The 13,036-nt window shown below is 38.4% G+C and overlaps 1 protein-coding gene across 1 annotated transcript; it reads left to right on the top strand.

The window, feature by feature from the left end:
• The first annotated feature begins 7,929 nt into the window (after positions 1 to 7,929).
• Positions 7,930 to 8,883, top strand: LOC123457699 (olfactory receptor 4A15-like). Its single transcript, XM_045141944.1, has one exon. It carries the CDS (start codon positions 7,930 to 7,932, stop codon positions 8,881 to 8,883), a length of 954 nt encoding a protein of 317 aa, XP_044997879.1.
• The last annotated feature ends 4,153 nt before the right edge of the window (positions 8,884 to 13,036 follow it).

Below are 13,036 nucleotides of genomic sequence, written 5' to 3'. Positions count from 1 at the left end.
AGGTGATTAACTCCTATAGCAAAGTAGCAGGATACAAAATCAACGCACAAAAATCGGAAGCATTTCTGTATGCAAATGACAAAGACACAGAAAAAGAAATAAAGGACATAGTCCCATTTTCAATAGCAAAAAATAAAATAAAATACCTTGGAATAACGTTAACCAAGGAAGTAAAAGATCTATACAACGAAAATATAAAAACTCTCAAAAAAGAAATTGAGGAGGACTTGAAACGATGGAAAGACCTCCCATGCTCCTGGATAGGCAGAATTAACATTGTGAAGATGACAATCCTACCAAAGGCAATATATAGATTTAACGCAATTCCAATTAAAATCCCTACAATGTTCTTCACAGACATAGAAAAAATGATCTCAAATTTCATATGGAAAGGCAGAAGGCCTCGCATATCCAAACATATCCTCAGCAAAAGAAATGCCTCTGGTGGCATCACCATACCCGATATAAAGTTATACTACAAAGCCATAGTAATAAAAACAGCATGGTACTGGCATAAAAACAGGAGTATAGACCAATGGAATAGACTTGAGGACCCGGATTTTGGGCCAAGCAACTATAGCTACTTGATATTCGACAAAGGCCCAAACAATATAGACTGGAAAAAAGATAGCATCTTCAACAAATGGTGCTGGACAAACTGGATAACCACATGCAGGAAACTAAAACTTGATCCACACATTTCACCATGCACAACACTCAAATCCAATGGATCAAAGACCTCAACATAAGACCAGAAACTCGAAAACTACTGGAAGAAAATTTAGGAAGTACTTTCCATGATATAGGAATGGGAAAAGACTTCCTGAATAAAACCCCAGTGGCTCAAGTTCTTAAACAGTCACTCAACCATTGGGATCATATGAAGCTGAAGAGTTTCTTTACAGATAAGCATATAATAAACAAAGCCAATAGAATACCCACAGAGTGGGAGAAAATATTTGCAGGTTATCCAACTGATAGAAGCCTTATCTCTAGAATTTACAAGGAACTCAAAAGTCTAAACAATAAGAAGACAAATACCCCACTCACAAAATGGGGCACAGAGTTAAACAGGCAATTCACAGAGGAAGAGATACAAATGGCAAACACACACCTAAGAAAATGTTCATCATCCCTAATCATCGGAGAAATGCAAATTAAAACAACTATGAGATTCCACCTTACCCCAATAAGGATAGCCAACATCAAAAGGTCAAATGAAAATAAATGCTGGCGAGGATGTGGAGAAGCAGGGACACTCATTCACTGTTGGTGGGAATGCAGGATGGTACAGCCACTTTGGAAAGCAATATGGAGACTCCTGAAAAAGCTGACTATAGAAATACCAACAGACCCAGTTATACCATTACTGGGCATGTACCCTAAAACCTTCAAACCAAAAGCCAGAGAGATTTGCTCAACCATGTTTGTAGCAGCTCAATTCGTAATAGCTAAAAGCTGGAATCAACCCAGATGTCCATCATTAGAAGAATGGATAACAAAGATGTGGTATATCTACACAATGGAATTCTATACAGCAGTAAGAAAAAACGACATAAAGAAATTTGAGGAAAAATGGTTGAACCTGGAACAGATCATTCTCAGCGAACTTACCCAATCACAGAAAAAAAATCGACACATAGTCTCACTCATCTGCAACACCTAACCTGAATTTGCCCAAGATACCTTACATACTCAGCAAGCACCTCATGGACTAGACAATAAGATGGATGGGAGGGCGGGGAGGGAATCAAAGGGTGGAAAACAGTAATCCGGACCCAAACGGCAATGGTACCATAAAATTCTACTTCCTAAAAGACAGACCAAATGACTGAACCTTCACTAGTCCCTTACAGGAAACACCTGAACCACAAGACACTGGAGAGGGTAGGATCAAGACTGACCTAAATCTCCTACATCTTCCCTCCCTCCCTCTCCCCCTCTCCCCTCTATCTCTGTTCTCTCTAACTCTTGTATATTATTTATCTTTTTCCTCAATTTCTTAGTGGACACTGACCTGTAACCCCCACTTCCAGCTTGGGCCTACATTCCACAATGAGCTTTTGATCAAAGAAACCTACAAGGTTTCCCAAAACAATGACAGACTTCTGTCAGAGTAATTGATGACCCACCAAAGGCCAGTGGTAAGACCCTATTGCTGAAGACTCCATACGCAGCTGACACGTAAAATGGAATGACATGGCTGGAAGCCAGGAGAGAGTCAGTCCCAGACAGTCAGCATGTCTAGTGCCAGAAGGCGCTACATAGGCGACTGGGGGAAGTGACCAAGATCTGTCCAAGCAACACATTGTTTAACCTAAGTAGCAACAATTAAACGGATGTGATACCCATACAAGTGCAATAGTGGTACACAGCCATGGTGAGGAATCAATTGCTCTTGATTTGGCTAACTGATCCACTCAGTGGTACTAGACCCTTAGCTGGAGCTGGGAAACAAGTCAGAACCATACCCAAACACAAGCCCACTCTACAATATCAAGCTACCATCAATCACGGGGTATAAGAGGGCCTACACCTATCAAACTGTCTATCAAAAAAGTAAGTGTTATCTCAATTTTCTGGGTGCTAACTCACTCTCCGTTGGAGAATCTGCTTCTCTTTTCCAGATAGATGCAGATCCTAAGAAGAGAGCTGCCCCAACATACCTCAGAAGGGGCCCAACTGAAACTAAGGACAACTGGCGAAATAAGCAAGGGTGATGTTTTCCTGTGAACTGGATACCAGCACAAAGGGGAAGGAGATCAATGCAGAGAAAAATCAACTCCTACCAAATCAGAGAGCCAGAGCCTCAGAGGCCCCCAACACCTCAGCACTGAAGCAGACCAAAAATGAACCCAACATGGCTCAGGGAAATCTTGCGGAAGAGGGGGCGGAAAGAATGTCAGAGTTACATGTTGGGTCATGATTTTCAGAGACATTTATCATACTAATAACTGGGGGCTAACTCCACAACGCACGACCCATTTTCAATAATAAGGAGGGTCTAATGGGAGGGGGTAGATCACAGATGAGCCTAAACAATGGTACCAAACTGCCTGTATTTACTGAAAAGAAAACTAATAAATTAAAGTTAAAAAAAAAAAAAAGAATGTAAAAGCTAAAGGAAGAGTACCACTCTCAAGGTACAACTGTCCAGACAGAATTTGGCCTCAATATCCACGATCTCACATTGCCTAGCAATACCCACATAAGACCCTCATAATAGGAGATAAAGATGATGACATTAAATTAAAAGAGAGACTAATGGACAGAGGGAGGATATATGATAGTGAGCAGAACTATGAAGGAGAAAGTGGGGGAGGGGAGAGAAGGGAAATATCATGGTTTGTTGTCTATAAGTATAGAAGTTGTCAATAAAAAATATATATAATAAAAATGTATACCTACATGGAAAAAGTGAGTGGAACATTAATATATGGGCATGATAATAAATCTTTAGAGGAAAATTTAGTGGGTATAATATATCCATTTAGCCAAACAACAAAATTATTACCACACCTCAGAGCTTATGACTTCCCTATCCTAGATTTATAGTATCTAGAATGAATTTCCCTCTGTAAGGAAGGGCTCAGATCTGATCTAAGAGTAGTTAGTTTCCCTCATAACACACAGGTCATGATTGACGCAGTTGATACATTTGATTTGGTTGGCCAGCTGTGTGCAGCTTACAAGGAGCCAGTGTTTTAAGAGTATTTATAACTTTTCTCTCCTAGCAAGCTGTACAGTATTTTCAAGCACTATGGCAGCTAGTCAACAGAAACATACCCATTTGCTTTAGCAGTTGAATGGGATATAGTTTTTTCAAACATTTATTCTAATGATTTTGTGAATTTCATTGACATTTGCTGTAGTGCCTCCTTTTTCATCTCTAATTGTATTTATTTTGGTCTTCATGCTTAATATTTTGATTGTTTTGTCTAAGGGTATGGTGGTTTATCTTTTGAAAGAAACATTTCTTTATTTCATTAACTCAGTTTTTCAATATTATTTCATTTATTTCTGCCTGATATTATTTCTTCCCATTAATGCAGTTTGTACTTGGCATTTCCTTGTTTTTCCAAGGCTCTTGGTTGTATCATTGTGTTACTTATTATCTCTTTGATTTTTCAATGTAGGCACTTCTACCCATAAACTTCCCTCTTATGACTGTTTTCATTGTAGCCCATAGGTTGGTATGTCATGCTTTCATTTTTATTTAATTGTAGAAATTTTAAATTTTTATCTTGAGTTCTATATTGATGATCCATTCATTATTAAATAGTACCTTGTTTATTCTTCATGCAATTTTCATGTGTTCTATTGTTTCTCTTGCTATTAATATCTAGTTTTACTCCTAGGTGATCAGACAGAATACAATAAGTTATTTAAATGATCTTGTCTTTGCTAAGACTTGTTTTGTGTCTAATATTATCTTTTTAAGAGAAAGCTCTATGGGCTGCTGAAAAAAATGTGCATTCTGGAGTGCTTAAATAGACTCCTTTATTGGTGTCTGTTCAGATTATTTACTCTATGATGTCATTCAACTCAGGTATTTATTTCGGTTTGGGTATCTAGTCTATTGGGGACAATGCTGTATTGAAGTCATCTAGTGTTATTGTGTAATCTATGACTGTATTTAGTAGTATTTGTTTGGTGAAGTTGGATTCACCAGCATTTAGTAAATATGTATTTAGAATTGTAATGTTCTCCTGATGGATTTTACCCTAATCAATATAAAGTGTTTAGCTTATTGGTCTTCTGACTTTTTTATTGTAAAGTCTATTTTATTAGATATTAGGACAGCATCTGCATTACCTCCTTTGCTTATTGCTATGATATTAAAAGAAGCAGTGTAAGGAGAGTCATTATGTTACTGTACAACTCCAGGGAATACAGCCCATCATCAAAGGGAAGCAGCAGAAGCAAGAGGCAGGTGGTCACATGAAATCCAGTAAGAAAGAAGTCAGCAATGGATGCTGATACCCACATTGTTTCCAGTTTTTTTTTTTTTCAGTCTGGGATCCCATGTCACATAATAGTTTCACCTACAGGTAGGGCCAGTCTTGCCACCTTAATTAATATAATATTCAAACTCCCTCATGGATACCAACAGAGATTTGTTTCCCAGGTAATTCTAAATCTAATAAAAATGACAACCCAGGTTACCCTTTGAAGCAATATCTGCTTGTCTCACAGTCACATTCTCTTGCAATACCTTTTCTTATCATTTTACCATAAGATTTTGTAATGGTGGCATGCATTTCTTAGATGCAACAAATAACATATATCCTGTTTTTCTTTAATCCAACCTGTTAGTCTGTGCTTTCTGATTGGGTAATTGAGACCATTAATATTCAGAGTTATTATTGAAAGATGAATATTAATTCTTGTCATTTTGGTGATTTTGTAGTGTTTTATGTTTTCCAATTGCTTGTCTACTTATTTAAAGTTCTAGTGTGGTTTATTTATTCCTGCAGCAATGTGGCTGTCTTTACCTTTCTCTTCCATGTAAATGATTCCTTCAAGTATCTTCTAGATAATAGAATTGGATAAGTGATTATGCATTCCTTTATCATATTTTTAAATTTATTTATTTATTTATTGAGAGAGATAAAGAATGAGAAAGAGAGAGAAAGAATGGGTGCACCAGGGCCTTCAGCTGCTGCAAACAAACTCTAGAAGCTTGAACCACCTTGTGCGCCTGACTTACATGGGTCCTGAAAAGTTGAACCTGAGTCCTTTAGCTTTTCAGGTAAGTACCTTAATCACTAAGCCATCTCTCTAGCTCCCCTCTTAACATATTTTTATTTTAATGGAACTTTTTTCTCTGTCAATTCTGACAAAGTTTTCCTGGGTTTGCCTGGTTAACTATCTTTCAAAGTTTGAAATACATCATTCCATACTACCCAGTTTTTATAGCATCTGTTGCCAAATCTGTGTTATGATATTGGTCCTGTCTTGGAATTTGGTATTTCTCTCATAATTTTCAATTAACTAACTTTTTTCTATGTAGATAGTGTGATAAGCATAATATAACATAGGGAGATTTTTTTCTGGTTTGTCTGGTGTGCTAAGTTCTTCCTTACTGGCATGAGCTTCTTTTGGACTAGATTTGTGAAGATTTAATTTTTCTTAATACTATTTCATTGAAAATGCTTAGTGTGTATTCTTCTCCTATGCCTATGATTCATGAATTTGGTATCTTCATAGCATATGATAAATGTTGTTTATACTTTCTTATTTATTTATCTTTGTCACTATCTGAATGTTCCAATTTTAGTGCCTTATCTTAAAGCCCTGATATGATGTTCTCCCTTTGATCCATTATACTGGTCAGGTTTTCAAGAAGACTTTATATTTGATTTGATTTATTGACATTTTATTTCCAGTATTTGGGGTTTAAAAATATTTCTATAACTTTTATTTAAATTGTTTCATACCCTTCAATGATTTCATTCAGGTGTTGTGTCCTGTTACATTTATTAAGACATTTACTTTTGTTTACTTTAATTGCTTTGAAAATAGTTATGATTATTCTTTTGGATTCTTTGCCTATAATTTTATATAGTTCACTCTCCTTGAAGGCTATTACTGTAGGATTAGTAAATTTTGAAGGCATGGTAGCACACCCATGTAAAATTACAAGAAAAAACAAAGAAGTAAATTGTTTCAAATACAATCTCTGCCAATTTCTGATACATTGCTAATTTAAAGTGTTTCCCAGTAGTTTATTCCTTTTCTAGCCTACATGGTTTGTTCTCTGCCTTAGTTTATATAGTGAAGTATATGGTAGAACTGTTAATTTGTCTTATTTTAATTCCTACTGTGGGATATTAACCAGATTTACATTCTTAAAGAATTCTTAATTTATTCATTGAAGAATTGAAGAAATTTGGAGTCTCACAATTATTTGTAAGACTTTTTTCATTAAGCATAGTGATAAAATATTCAATTAGTGCCACATTTGCAAATAATTTTGACACCTTAGAGAAATAATGATATTATTAGACTAAGTTTTTTTCAAGATAGTGTCTCACTCTAGCTCAGGTTGATCTGGAATTTACTATGTAGTCTCAGGGGGGCTCTTGAACTAACTGTAATCCTCACCTCTGTTTCCAGAGTGCTGGGATTAAAAGCATGTACCACCACATCCTGATTTCTTAGACTATATTAAGAGTAATATATATTCACTGAACACTTACAATGCTGTAAAAATCTAGATATTGTATGTTCTCAACAAATCAACAGGAAATACACTGCTAGAAATGCTCTCTAATGGCTCACATTTCTCCTATGAAAGCTGTTTAAGTTGTTATAAATGCAAATATAGATTCACACTTCTGAGAAAATACACTTATTATGTAGATATGAAGCATTTTAAGCCCCTAAGATAGAAATCCTTCTTTAGATATGTGGTCTTTCTGCTGTTATACATTGATGTGTAGTATCTGATTTATTTTTCCCAAAGTAAAGATTCTTAGAAGAAAGTGCTGGTACTTGATGCTATGGTCCCTTCTTGGCCAACTCTGATTGGAAGCTCAAGAAACTGAAATATCTCCTATACTTGGTTCATTTAGAAATCAGACTATTTACCTGTTCAAAAGCTAATTTCATCCATTTTATGATCGTGTCTCCTTTGTATTTTCACTGCATTTAGCTCAGATCTTCTTTCTTCCTATAATTCCTAGTTCCCTTAAATGCTTGATTTGAATAGAGCAAGAAACTAGTGAGGTATGGAAGGGCCATAGTGGGAAGAGATTCCAAACACTTATTTTCTAGTAAGCTCTCTGTTTAAGGCAGTGTGGGAGAAGAATTGCTGATAAAGTTGCCATACTGTGAACATGGGTGTTAGGATCATTTCAACTTTATTACTGGCTCCTGTTTGCAGGCTCCGACATCATACTGAGCTCTATAGCTTGAGAAGAAGCCATGGAAAACAGGAACAATGTGACTGAGTTCATTCTCCTGAGCCTCACCCAGAACCCAGAGGGGCAAAAAGTTCTATTTGTGACATTCTTACTCATCTACCTTGTGACAATCATGGGCAACCTGCTCATCATGGTAACGATTGTGGCTAGTCAGTCCCTGGGCTCACCTATGTACTTCTTCCTGGCTTATCTGTCATTTATAGATACTGTCTATTCCACTACCATTGCTCCCAAAATGATCATAGACTTGCTCCATGAGAAAAAGACTATTTCCTTCCAAGCTTGTATGACTCAAGTATTTTTAGATCATTTATTTGCTGGTGCTGAAGTTATTCTTCTGGTGGTGATGGCCTATGACCGATATGTGGCCATCTGTAAGCCTCTTCATTATTTGACCATAATGAATCGGCGGGTGTGTGTTCTCATGCTGCTGGGGGCCTGGACTGGAGGTTTTCTTCACTCATTAGTTCAATTTATCATCATTTCTCAGCTCCCTTTTTGTGGTCCCAATGTTATTGACAACTTTTTGTGTGATATGTATCCTCTACTGCAACTTGCTTGCACCAATACCTACCTCATTGGGCTTTGGATGATAGCTAATGGAGGGGCAATTTGCAGTGTCACCTTCTTAATTCTCCTGGTTTCCTATGGAGTCATATTGCACTCCCTGAAGGCACATGGTTTGGAAGGGAAACACAAAGCCCTCTACACCTGCGCATCACACGTCACGGTGGTTGTTTTATTCTTTGTACCTTGGATCTTCCTGTATGCGAGGCCTAACTGTACATTTCCCATCGACAAGGCCGTGACAGTGGTTTTAACTTTCATAACCCATATGTTGAATCCCTTAATCTACACACTGAGGAATGCAGAAATGAAGAGAGCCATGAGGAGACTTTGGAGTAAAAACTCAACTTCAGCAGCAAGTGGGCTATATTTCTCCCGCAAACCATGATGTTCTCTTAGAGATAAGGAACATTGCACTGTAGATGTTGACAAGTTCATTGTCATTCTCTTTCAGTAATTTAACTTATAATTCTGAAGCAGTCATATACATTAATCTTTAAGTAGATTCTGTTATACTCTTTAAGGCTCAGGGACCCTGCATGGATTTAATAGTTTATATGAGTCGTTCTATTTTAAGTTCTGTGATGGAAAGTAACTTTCACTTTATCTATGTATTTTTTGCACATGTGTGTAGTATTTGTGGAATGGTGTGGGTACATGGGTATATTCAGGTACATGTATTTCCATGTATAAGTAAGCAAAGGCCAGAGGATAACACTGAATATCCCCTTCTCTATTGCCCATCTATGTGCTTCCTTGAGATGGAGTTGCTCACTGATTCTAAAGTTGGCCATTTTATGAACTGCACTGATTCTTGGATCTCTGTTCCCCACAAGATTGGGTTATACACTTGGGTAGCCATGCTCAGCTGCTTATGTGAGTGTCAGGACAACGAACGCAGGGATAATCATGCCCCCTCAGCCCTCATGTTGGCACTAGAAGTCCTTTGACCTGTGAAGCCATATCTCCAGCCCCAAATTTTATTTATGACATGAAAATACAAAGATCATAATTTGAGAAGAAGTAAAGGATTAGCAGAAAGGAACACAGGGGCAGGAGAGGGTAATGGAAAATGAACACTTTTGAAGTGTGTGATATATTTGAATGAAAATTTACTATGAAATTCAACACTTTGTGCAGTAAATATAAATAATAAAGTTTTAAAAAGTTAAATCTGTTTAAATTTGTTATTGTTATTGTTATTATTATTATTATTTTTGTTTTTTTGAGGTAGGGTCTCACTCTAACCCAGGCTGACCTGGAATTCACTATGGAGTCTGAGGGTGGCCTTGAACTCACGGCAATTCTCCTTCCTCTGCCTCCCAAGTGCTGGGATTAAAGGCGAGAGCCACCACGCCTGGCTTAAATTTGTTAATTTTTATTCCTTTAAATTTTTCAAGTATACCTTTAAAAAGCGTATTTATTCATCAGAGGGAGAGAAAGAAGGAGGGAGAGAATATGAATGGGCATGCCAGGTTCTCTTGCCACTGTAAATGAACTCTAGAACATTGCTACTTTGTGCATCTGTCTTTACTTGGGTACTGGGGAATTACACCTGGATTAGCAGGTTTTGCAAACAACTGCCTTTAACCATTCAGTCATCTCCTCAGGCCCTTCAGTTTATTATTAATTGAAAAATATGAATGTGTATATTTATGATGTATACTATGATGTTTTTTTTTTTTTCCAGGTAGGATTTCACTGTAGCCCAAGCTGACCTGGAACTCACTATGTGTTCTCAGGTTGGCCTCAAACTCATGGATATCCTTCTACCTCTGCCTCCCAAATGCTGGGATTAAAGGCGTGTGCCACCACAGAGCCCAACAAATCAGGTCCAGAGTGCTGGTTTTGAACAATGAACATCTGGTACCAGAGGACCAAGGCCTCCTCCACCACTCCCAGGGTCACTGTCACTTGTGCCATAGCTAAGGATCATTCTTGTCTCTGCTTACTCACTGGGTGTAGAGAGATTTCCTTTTCAGCCATTCATTCCTTTAGCAAATGCATACAGGGCACCAAGTATGACAGAAGTGCCCCCTGGCACGAGAAGCACAGTAATGAGGAGAAGTAAAAGCTGTCCTTGCTACTAGAGCGCAGCCAGGAAAAAAAGGGTGACAGGCAATGGTCACACGGTCAACCTGCGGCTGAGCACACAGCCTCTCTGCAACATCACAAATTTGTGGTGGGATCATCTGCATCCTGGAGCTCATAGGAATTCCCTTGCCACCACTAGGTATTTGTAGAAAGCCTGTCTACAAATGCCTAAATGCACTCAACAACCAGATTTAGGTGAGAAACGTCAGGAAGACTGAGAAGTTTAGGAAGGAATACATGCTTTCTTGTTTTGGAAAAGCATCCTCCACTCATTCTAGCTGGTTCTTTCCACTAGCCATGAAGCTGGTTAAGAAGAAAAGTTCCACCTGCAAAGAGAATGCGGGCCACCACTGGAAGCCCTTTCATTGTTCCCCTAAAGGGTGACAGTTCTAGGACTACAGTCTCCTCTGTCATAATGGAGTGGACAGTGAGTTTGATTTGCAACATGGCAGGGTGGATGGACCCTGGGCTGAGAGTGAAGAAGATGTTTGCAAGACTTGGCTCATCTCTTTACCTGTGACCTTGATGGCTGCTGATTGGGAAAAGGTCAGGATTAGGGCCTCAGATCTTTCTCAGCTTAACTATGTCACATTGCTGGATGCACACACATACACACACACACACACACACACACACACACACACACACACATACATACATAATATATATATATGTATATATATATTACCAAGTGCAGTGCTGAGGAGATAATCACCCTGTATATTTTATAATTTTGTCCTTTTTCCAAGTGTCATTCTACCATTCTGCACAGCATTCAGTGTCAACCCTTTGCTTCCTGGCATGGTTTGGTTGCTATGCATCTCCATGGGGAAAAGATATTCTTATTGTAGCTATCTCCATGTAACTGAATGCCTGAATGGATAAAGCATCATGTCCTTTTAAATAAAACTGTCAAAAATTCAGATGAGAAAAACACTGTTACTTTAACAATAACACATATCTTCGTCAAAATTTTTCGTCAAAGTTTAAAACCTTTTTTTAAAACAATTAACTTCTTGAATTCACACAGAATTTTTTTTTCAGAGATAGTGTGAGATGGAAATTCATTTTGCCTTCTTAGTGTACTTATTGGGTAATCATGCAATTCACCAGCACCTTTAACATTAACACTTTCATATAAAAACCCCATAGGACATTTATTCTACTTACTAATTTCTTCTTTTGTTTAATTACATGGAAATAATCCCTGCCATATCATAAGCTGCTTCTTGTGTGGCTGTGTGTTTTGTTCCAGTAATGGAAAGGTAACAGCTATAGTTTGTTTGAGAGCATTGCCAAGCTTGATGAAAGGAAGAAGTCCCATCCCAAGTGTTGGCAACACCATCGAGTAGGCTGAGGCCCTGATGGAACAAAAGCAGCAATAATGATAAATAATAATGAAAATAAATGAACACCACTATTAGAGCTCTACTCTCACTACCCATTTGTGGCTGTCTGGCTTCCAGGAGGGGTATAGCCTCTTCTGCCATGCCTTTCTGTCAAGATATTCTGCCTTACCACAAGCTCACAGCAAGGACGCTACCAATTATTCACTGAAGCATCTAAACAGACCGAATGAATCCATCTTCATTTTAAATTGTTCCTTCCAAGTATGTCACAGCAACAAAACCCTAATACATTTTATTATTGCAGATGTGTGGGGGGAGCTCATGCATGCATATGTGCATGGGTGCATGCATGTGTAGATCAGAGTACACTCTTGGCTGTCATCCTCAGGAATGCTATCCTCCTTTTTTAAGACAGGTCTTTCACTGGCCTGGAGTCATTAAATGAGCTAGCCTGCTTGGCCACTGAGCTCCAGGCATCCTCTTGTCTTTGTCTCCACAGTGCTGACATTAGAGGTGGCATGTCATACCCAGCATTTGACATGGGTACTTGGGTTTAAACTCAGGGACTCATACTTTTGAGACAAGTATTTTTTATTAATTGAGTGATTTCTAGATACATTATATGTTAGTACCAGCATTTACATCCTTCCTGTCCCCATTCTGCTAAGGACATTCCTCAGTGGGGTTGCTGGTATCCCCTGGATTGCGGGATTTGAGATGTGAGAGCAGCACTGAGTTCATTGCAAGGGGTGGTTAGTGCCTCTCCACGTTCCATTATACTCTCTGGCTCTTTCTGCCCCTCCTGCCAAAATTCCTGGAGCCTTGGTAGGTGTGTTTTAAATCTGCTTTAGGCTCTGGATTTCTGATTTGGTACATTTTGAGTGTGCTCAGTGTCTGTGTCCGTGAGCCTGACTCTGGTGGGCAGGCTGGCTATCGACGCAGTGCTCTTGCTCATCGAGCCGATTCCTCTGTGGTTCTAGCTGGGCCCTGGCTGATGAATGAGCCTAGGTGGGTAACCAGTGGCTCTCGGACTGGCTAAGAGATATAGTCAGTGAAAAGGAACCATTATCTGGTACTGGGGACCCAATTAGAATCCTA

Source organism: Jaculus jaculus, chromosome 1 (assembly GCF_020740685.1).
Source record: "Jaculus jaculus isolate mJacJac1 chromosome 1, mJacJac1.mat.Y.cur, whole genome shotgun sequence".
In the NCBI taxonomy this organism is placed as follows: Eukaryota; Metazoa; Chordata; class Mammalia; order Rodentia; family Dipodidae; genus Jaculus; species Jaculus jaculus.
The sequence above is the reverse complement of the archived record's forward strand: the minus strand, read 5'-3'. Positions and strand labels throughout refer to the sequence as shown.